A 10,000-nucleotide genomic window follows, 5' to 3' on the forward strand; every position below is an offset into this window, starting at 1 on the left:
CCGGTTTAGGAACGTTTAGCTTGCACGCGTTAGATAGCACATAGCTAGCAGTCGACAACAAGGGTTTGGGTTGAATGCAAGAATCCCTGAACATTGTAAAAATAAAGAGAGACTGTACGGACAGAAGTGTTGGGACATGTGAAGGAAAAGTGGAATTTCTCGCCCCCTTCTTCCACACCAAACTCTTCCAAGCGCCATTAGCTGCCTACCAGGAAGCAACACCAATGTACCAAAATGTCCACTGAGGTCAGGGGTGTCCAAACTGATTTTCCACCGAGGGCCGCAGACTGAAAAATAATATAAATGTTTTTCCTTTTTTAAAATATATATATATATATATATATATATATATATATATATATATTTTTTTTTTTTTTTTTTAACCTTTATGGCTTTCCTCAAGTTTGGTCCCCGGTACCCGGAAGGGTCTCAAGTCATAAAAATGTTTGAAATAAGTCATAAATTATTATTATTTTTCATTTAACGCCTGAATCTCGAGATCAAGTCAAGTCTTGTCGTTATAAAGTTTGTTTTTATGTTTATGCCCTTTATGTCAAAACCCTCATTTATATGGCAAACATGCAAACTATGCAACATTCCCCCCCCCCAAAACATTTTCAAAGTGGAATATTTGATGTGAAGTAATTGGAGCCTTAAATAGGTCGATAATTCATAACAATAAAACAAAAGAAAAAGAATAAGTGTTGAAAATAAGCCAAATGTATATATATATATACACACACACCGGTATATATATATATATATATATATATATATATATATATATATATATATATATATATATAAAAGTCTATAGATCTGTTGATTATAAGATTTTAACATTTTTTCATATTTTTTTGTTTGATGCCCTTTTTGTGGAAAAAAAACTTTGTTTCGCACAAAATATGCAATATTTTCCCCCCCAAATATTTCAAAGTGGAATCGTTTCAGTGAAGTAATTGGAGCCTTAAATAGGTCAATAATTCATAACAATAATACAAAAAAAATGTTGAAAATAAGCCAAATGTATATATATATATATATATATATATATATATATATATATATATATATATATATATATATATATATATATATATACACATACATATATATTTACTTTTAACGCTTAAGTCTGTAGATCTGTTGATTATAAGATTTTATAATTTTTTCATATTTTTTTGTTCGTTCGATGCCCTTCTTGTGAAAGAAAACTTTGTTTTGCACAAAATATGCAATATTTTCCCCCCAAAACATTTTCAAAGTGAAATATTTGATGTGAAGTAATTGGAGTCTTAAATAGGTCAATAATTCATAACAATAAAAAAAAGAAAAATAATAAGTGTTGAAAATAAGCCACATTTATATATATATATATATATATATATATATATATATATATATATATATATATATATATATATATATGTGTGTGGGGAAAAAAATCACAAGACTATTTCATCTCTACAGGCCTGTTTCATGAGGGGGGGTACCCTCTATATCTAATATATATATATATATATATATATATATATATATATTTATTTTTTATTTTTATTTTTTTTTTACTTTTAACGCTTAAGTCTGTAGATCTGTTGATTATAAGATTTTATAATTTTTTCATATTTTTTTGTTTGATGCCCTTTTTGTGAAAAAAAAACTTTGTTTCGCACAAAATATGCAATATTCCCTCCCCCCCAAAAATATTTCAAAGTGGAATCGTTTCAGTAAAGTAATTGGAGCCTTAAATAGGTCAATAATTCATAACAGTAAAAAAAAGAAAAAGAATGAGTGTTGAAAATAAGCCAAATGTATGTATATTTTAAAAAAATGTTTAAAAACTTTTAACAGTCTGTTGATCTGTTGATTGTAAGATTTTATAATTGTTTTCATATTTTTTTGGTTTGTTTGATGCCCTTTTTGTGAAAACAAACATTGTTTCGCACAAAATATGCAACATTTTCCCCCCCAAAATATTTCAAAGTAGAATCGTCCCAGTGAAGTACTTGGAGCCTTCATCAGGTCAATAACAGTCCGCATGGCAGCTTTGTGTTATTAGTGTCAACACCGCAACTTTTTCTTGTTACATTTCACCTCTTTCCTCTTTCATTACACTTTTATGTTTTACATTTTTATTATTGTTTGTACCATGAATTGATTAACGTGGACCCCGACTTAAACAAGTTGAAAAACTTATTCGGGTGTTACCATTTAGTGGTCAATTGAACGTAATATGTACTGTACTGTGCAATCTACTAATACAAGTCTCAATCAAATCAAATTAAAGTATTTGTCAGAATGTGCCGGGGGGACCGTTAACAAATTAGCTGTGGGGCCACACAAATGGCCCTCGGGCCGCACTTTGGACACGCCTGACTGAGATGGTGGTGTTGTCCAACATCAGTGTCCATAAGTGACACGTGTGCTCCCGCCCGACAGCACAGCAGGACATCAATCACTTATATGGAGGCTGAGGAAGGGCGGCAAGAGGGTGCGGGGGTGCAGGGGGGGGGCTTGAAGGTGGACGAGGACGCAGACGGGCTGATTGATTAAAGAATGAAAAGAAATGGACGAGCGCGGTGCGAGCGGAGAAAGGAGAAGGACATTAAAGTTCTTCAATGACTTTCTGGGGCCTCTTAGCGAGATTGCCGTCCGCCTACAAGGACCCTTCCTTTAGGACGGCGGGGCGCACGTTGACGAGCTCGGGAATCGAACGGCGGTGTGTGTGTGTATGTGTGTGAGACAAGCGACAGCATGTTGACTGTAAACACTGACACACCTCTCACATCCCCAGAAAGAATAAAAAATACACCATTTTAGAAACATTTACATTGCAACGCAGTCTTATCATGAGGGTCTTTTTTTCCCCCCCGTGTACTTTGTTGCACTGTACTGCAGTACTGCACCACTGTACTGCAGTACTGTACTGCAGTACCGACGTAGTAAAACCAGGCAATACGAGTATTGAAGGAGGAAGGTGACGCACATGAGCAGTGTTCTTATTTACAGTCCAACAAGATATTTATAGATATTTATAGCTATATTCATACATTGTACACGGTAGCGCCTGCTAGGATTCGCACCGCTTCGTGGGACGGACGTTATAGGCCTGGGTTCTGGGGGGGGGGGGGGGGGGTTGCGAGTTAAAAGGTGGGCGGGGTTAGTGATGGGCGGTGTAGCAGCTCAGGAAGACGGAATGTAAGTTACAATTTTGGAGCTGGTTAGAAAGAGGAGGAATAAAAACACAAATACGAAGAATTCATATGTTAGCAGGAGGTGTGTTGGTTAATTTGATGCTCGGTGTGTGTGTGTGTGTGTGCACTTGTCTCACCATCCTTGTGTGGACATGCACTTGACAAACCACCCTTTCTGTGAGGACCTTTTGACTTGTGAGGACATGTTCCTGGTCCTCACAACTACAAAAGTAAAATACTTTTTTGTACTTTGTGTGTTTTGCATTCTGAAGTGAGGTTGCGACTCTCTACTCCCATCTAGTGGTAGATATATTTTTTCCCATCATTCTAGCTATAGTGTAAAGGGGGGCCCTCCCAACCTACTAACCAAACGTGGGTCCACACAAAGTAGGCAAGACATGTATGTGTGTGTGTGTGTAAGTGTGTGGTCTGGCAATGCTTACTTAATGGGGACATCGCTCTGTTTACACAGTCACCTTTAGGGGACCTCTGACGGTATGGGGACAAAAAAAACAGGTCCCCTAAAGGGAAACCTGTTTTAAATGATAGTCAGATCCATTCTGAAGATGCCTAAGTGATTTGTAAGCTTTGGCCCAGAAAAACATGTTTACTGGTTAGTTTGAGTGTGAGACATTTGCACAGCAGCCCCCTCAACGGGCTGTAGCTGGTACATTTAAGTGGTGAAACTTCCTATAAGAGGACAGCTGTACTGCTGTATTCTGAGGATCATGTCATATTTAATTTGAATTTATTTTTTTATTTTTTATTTTTTTTATATGGTCCTCAGTAGTCACGTACTAATTTGTGTGAATTATGCAAAATTATTTAAATTTGGTGCCCATGAACCACATGAACTCTTTTTCCCCCAGGGTCCCCAGTAAGAATGATCCCCTAAAACATTTTTTATGCCTCCACAACCTGTAGAAAGGGTGGTCCCCACAAGTGATGATCAAAAACTTGGTCCCCATTCCAAAAATGATAACCAGTATATGTGTATGTGTATGTGTGTGTGTGTGTGTGTGTGTGTGTGTGTGTCAGTGCAAATCTCACGTCCCTGTATCGATGCAAAGAGAGTCCTCCCCCCCACCCCCCGCCTCCTTCCATCCCCCCTCTCCGACTGAGCGGCGTACAAACGAATGGAAGATTGTTCTTTCCTTCTCTCTCCTCCTTGCTCCCTTGCTTCCTAACTAGATGAAGTACTCCTTCTTGTCCTCCGCTCCAGAGTGGCCGCCCTCGGCGTTGATGATGGCCGTGTCGGCGTCCGGAGCGTCATCGGAACCTTTGGCCTCGTGGGTCAAATATGTTCCTGTGACACACAAAGGGGGCGGAGTCTATCGTTATTTCCTGCATCAATAACTACTAATAATTGCAAATATCTCAAGAGTGATCCACTTCATCAAGTTTTATGTCATGTTGAGGGGTGATACAATAGGACGAAAACGGGGATATGGTTTGGAGTAGACAGTGTGCCAAAAGTACCGTCCATATGAGGACCGGTGAACAAGTTAGGACCCAAATCATGGTCCCAAGACGGAACACCATAGAGAATGTCTCATGTGCACCCCTGGTGGTGAAATCTATCAAAATTAGGGTGATCTAAAAAGGAGGGTTTTTTCAAAGTGACGTGTGTCGGTTTTAAAAGAGCTCCCCCTCTGGTCAACATACGAAATAACAAGTGTGTTTATAATAAATAAATAAATGCTCCCCCTCTGGCCAACATATGTAATAACAAGTGTGTGTAAGAAATTTAAATATGCCCTCTTTGGCCAAAATGAATTAAAAAATAAAATACAATAAAATATGTATATAGAGACATACTGTAATAACTTGAGGTACATGTAAATAATTAAAAACCAATTCCAAAACAAAAATTCAAAACAAAAACAAAAATAACTAAAAGCTTAACTTTTTTATATTTGCATAGTATGTATTTATTATTGTATGTTGTAAATACAAATCTTTATGTATCTAGAAAGGGTGGTCCTAAAGAGGTAGGCATCTTTCGGAGGTCTCGAGAAGGTAACAAATACAAGAATGTGTGTGTGTTCTTGTATTTCTACTCTTCTTGAGACATCAACAGGGAAACGTATCTTCCATATGAGGACTGGTGGACAAGTTAGGACCACAATCATGGTCCCAATATGGAAAATTAGAGAATGTCTCATTTGCACCCCTGGTGGTGAAATCTATCAAAATTAGGGTGGTCTCAAAAAGAAGGGATTTTTCAAATTGACTGTGTGTCGGTTTTAAAAGAGCTCCCCCTCTGGCCGACATATGAAATAACAAGTGTATGTAAAAATTTGAAGTGCTCCCCCTCTGGCCAACATATGTAATAACAAGTGTGTGTAAGAAATTGAAATGTGACCCCTTTGGCCAAAAAAATAAATAAAATAAAATAAAATAAAAAAATAAAAATAAAAATATATTTTATATATATATGTATAGAGAGAGAGAGAGAGAGAGAGAGAGAGAGAGAGAGAGAGAGAGAGAGAGAGAGAGAGAGAGAGAGAGAGAGAGAGAGAGAGAGAGAAAGAGACATACTATAATAACTTTAAGTAAATAATGAAGATTAATACATAGTATGTATACATTATTAATGTTGTTAATGTTCTTGAGACATCAACAAGGAAAAGTACCTTCCATTCGAGGACCGGTGAACAAGTTAGTACATAAATCATGGTCCCAATATAGAAAACCATTGCATCTAATAGAGAATGTCTCATTTGCACCCCTGGTGGTGAAATATATCAAAATTAGGGTGGTCCCAAAAAGGAGGGATTTTTTTCAAATTGACTGTGTGTCGGTTTTAAAAGTGCTCCCCCTCTGGTCAACATACGAAATTACAAGTGTGTTTAAAAATTTAAAGTGCTCCCCCTCTGGCCAACATATGTAATAACAAGTGTGTGTAAGAAATTGAAATGCGCCTCCTTTGGCCAAAATTAATTTAAAAAAATAATAATATAAATATATGTATACAGAGACATACTGTAATAACTTGAAGTAAATAATGAAGATTAAAAACCAAATACAAACCAAAAATTCAAAACAAAACAAAAATAACTAGAAGCTTAACTTTTCTGTATGTGCATAGTATATATATATATATTATTAATGTTGCAAATACAAATCTTTCTATATATAGAAAGAGTGGTCCGAAAGAGGTAGTCACTTTTCGGATGTCTCAAGACGGTTACTTTAACTTTTTTAACTTTAACAAATACAAGAATATATGTGTGTGTGTGTGTTGTATTTCTACCCTTCTTGAGACATCAACAAGAGAAAGTACCTTCCATATGAGGACCGGTGGACAAGTTAGGACATAAATCATGGTCCCAATACGGAAAACCATTGCATCTAATAGAGAATGTCTCATTTGCACCCCTGGTGGTGAAATCTGTCAAAATGAGGGTGGTCCCCAAAAGGAGGGATTTTCAAATTGACTGTGTGTCGGTTTTAAAGGTGCTCCCCCTCTGGTCAACATATGTAATAACAAGTGTGTGTAAGAAATTAAAATGCGCCCCCTTTGTCCAATATTAATAAAAACAATAAAATAAATGTATATAGAGGCAAACTGTAATCATTTTAAGTAAATCATGAAGATTAAAAACCAATTACGAACAAACCCCCCCCCCCCCCACCCCCAAAATTAACTAAAAGCTTACCCGTTTTATATTTGCATAGTATGTATATATTATTTTTGTTGTAAATACAAATCTTTATATATCTAGAAAGGTTGGTCCTAAAGAGGTAGGCATTTTTCAGAGGTCTCAAGAAGGTAACACATACAATAATGTGTGTGTGTGTGTGTGTGTGTGTGTGTGTGTGTGTGCAGGAGACCTTTGTGTCTGATGAGGTATCTTCCAAAGACGATGAGGAGGCAGAGCAGGATGAAGACGATGACGGCCACCACTCCTCCAATCACGGCGTGGTCCACACCTGAGGAGGTGGACATGGCGGTGGGGTCTGATGAGGAGAGGAAGAGGTAAGAAGAGATGAAGAAGAGAACACTAAAACAACACGCAGATGTTTACGACTTATTTGAATCAAAGTGTGAATATGGAAGTTGATGATGTATAAAAGAGGAAACAGATGATGGACAAGAAGCATATTTCATCATCAATGTTGTTCAAATGAAAAACGGTCCATTCAGACCTTGAAAACGTAAAAAAAAAAGTCACGTTTTTGCATTCTGGGTCGCGTACAAACAACATTTTAGGGCTGAAAATTACCTTTTTTTTTTCGTCATTTCATTTTTCTTGATGACATCTTCCAGAAAACGACTTGACCATTTTTTTTGTTGAGCTGTCAAAAACAATGACTTCGTGAAGTAACTATGTTGTCATGGCAGGTGGTTTGCCGGTTAGTCAGCGACATAACTCAAAAAGTCATGGGCAGACTTTGATGAAACGAGACCAAGTGATTACATTTTGGGGATGATCCGGATCATTTCGACTGGGTCACCTTACGTTTCTGTGTGTGTACATGCAAGCGGCCCCGCGGAGACAAAGATAGTGGAGACAGAAGAATGTTCACTCTGTTTCTTTTATTACCATACTTACCAACCCTCCCGAATTTCAGTGCCTCTCCCGAAAATCTCCCGATTTCCGGCCGGACAACTATATTGGGGGCGTGCCTTAAAGGCACAGCCTTTAGCGTCGTCTCTCACCTGAAAAGGAGACTATTATATATGTCTCCGTTATCCATAGGTTTATCTATAACCCATAACACGGTGGCCGAATGGATATAGTCACCCATGAACGGTCAGAGAAGCACAAGACGGCGGCAACGCAGTATTATGGGCCACCTTGCAAGCAACATTCTGTTCTCATTTGCGGATGTTTTGAACAAATCCGTGAAGGATATGTTCCCGGATTCAGAGATCGCTCACCAGTACTCAAATGGCAGAACAAAAGCTACTCAAATAGTGAAAGGTAAGTGTTATTCTTTTTTTTAAGTAAGCAGCAAGTACAGTACAGTTAGTAGAACAACTGTTTTCATTACTGTTTACTGTACTATATATATATATATATATATATATATATATATATATATATATATATATATATATATATATATATACATATATATATATATACATATATATATACACATATATATATACATATATACATACACATATATATATACATACATATATATATATATATATATATATATATATATATATATATATATATATAAGAAACACTTTAATTTCAGTGAATTCTAGCTATACATATACTGCTCACCCTTAACCCCGCCCCCCGGCCCTTCCCACCACCGACCAAGCCCACCCCCCACTGCCCCAATCTCCCGAATTCGGAGGTCTCAAGGTTGGCAAGTATGTTTATTACGCTACAAAAGCCTCAGTAGGGATTCTAAAGAAACTTCCAGGAAATGTCAGAAATGGGATAACGAACAAATTATAAAATTTTGGGGCTGACCCGGATAATTTTTTACCTTATGAGTTCGCGTTACAAGCCTCAACTTCTAGCGGCCTTGCCTCCACCCACAGAGATTTTATCTTTAAAAAAAAATGTATTTATTATATTTCATTTCCAATATAGATATAACAAAGTTACGGATTTGGATGAAACTTTTAGGAAAGGTCAGAAACAGGATAAAGAACAAGTAATTTAATTTTGGGGCCGATCCGGATCACCGTCTGGATTCAGGACTTTTTTTTACTATTAAGAGTGCTAAATAAATTAATTGTGGTAACATTTCAATGACTTTGCTTTTACATATTTAAAAACATAGCAAGTCACACCTTCTGCTTTGTTTCTTAATACAAAGATGTACACCAACAACAACTGGCATATTTTACACATTATTCAAGATGAATTAATTTGCAAACTCTGATAATTGGATTAACATTTTTAAGGTTTGTTTTGTTGAGTGGGTGTTCTCGTGTGTTATCAACATTTCCATCAGCCGCCATGTGACTCCACTTTTGCTGCATTCACCACTAGTTTGTGTGTCTTTTTCCATGAATGACCTTCTTCACTTTCATGGGTAGGCGCTATAGCGCCACCTTTGGTATGACACCTGCCATGCAACGGACTTCAAAGATGTGTGGCCATGAGCGACCATGTGACATAGAGTAAAGGACGACACACACACACACACACACACACACACACACACACACACACACACACACACACACACACACACACACACACACACACACACACACACACACACACACACACTCTTGTATTTGTTACCTTCTTGAGACCTCTGAAAAATGCCTACCTCTTTGGGATCACCTTTTCTAGATATATAAAGATGTATAGTTACAACATTAATAATATATACATACTATGCAAACATAAAAAAGCTTGTTGTGAAAAATGAGTTGGAATTTCACAAGAAAAAGGTCACAATTTCACAAGAAAAGTCATAAAAGTCGTAATTTTACTCAACGCAAGTCAAAATTTTACAAGAAAAACTGAACATTTGTACAATATTGTGATAAAAAAAGGAATTTTACTCAATAACAGTCGCAATTGTACAAGAAAGAGCTTTAAATTTTGGCAATTTTATGAAAAGAGTACGTAATTTTACATTTAAAAACCTTTTAAACTTTGGCGGTATTATAATAATAATCTGAATTTTAATTGGCAAAATTATGACAAAAGTCATCATTTTACTCAAAAAATGTCACTATTTTACAAGAACAAAACAATGTGCAATATCGTGATAAGGCAGAATTTCATATGACAAATGTCACCATTTTGCATTAAAAAGTAAATATTTTACATAAAAAAGTAACAATTTTCCGGGAAATATTGCAATGTTGC

General features: G+C 36.6%; 1 protein-coding gene across 3 annotated transcripts in view; it reads right to left on the bottom strand.

Annotated features, from left to right (window-relative positions):
* Positions 1–1,511: 1,511 nt before the first annotated feature.
* The window catches only part of cadm3 (cell adhesion molecule 3), a 322,568-nt gene continuing 314,079 nt past the window's right edge, over positions 1,512–10,000 (bottom strand). For 2 of the 3 annotated variants that reach the window (XM_061979022.2, XM_061979021.2), the window contains exons 11-12: positions 7,032–7,157; positions 1,512–4,500 (exon numbers count right to left, since the gene is read on the bottom strand). In XM_061979022.2, coding sequence (XP_061835006.1) covers positions 4,382–4,500; positions 7,032–7,157 — 245 coding nt within the window. In that variant the 3' untranslated portion in view covers positions 1,512–4,381. The remainder of the gene's footprint in view (positions 4,501–7,031; positions 7,158–10,000) is intronic. The other variant, XM_061979023.2, reaches the window with a different exon arrangement.

This window comes from Nerophis lumbriciformis, linkage group LG19 (assembly GCF_033978685.3).
Source record: "Nerophis lumbriciformis linkage group LG19, RoL_Nlum_v2.1, whole genome shotgun sequence".
Lineage (NCBI taxonomy): Eukaryota > Metazoa > Chordata > Actinopteri > Syngnathiformes > Syngnathidae > Nerophis > Nerophis lumbriciformis.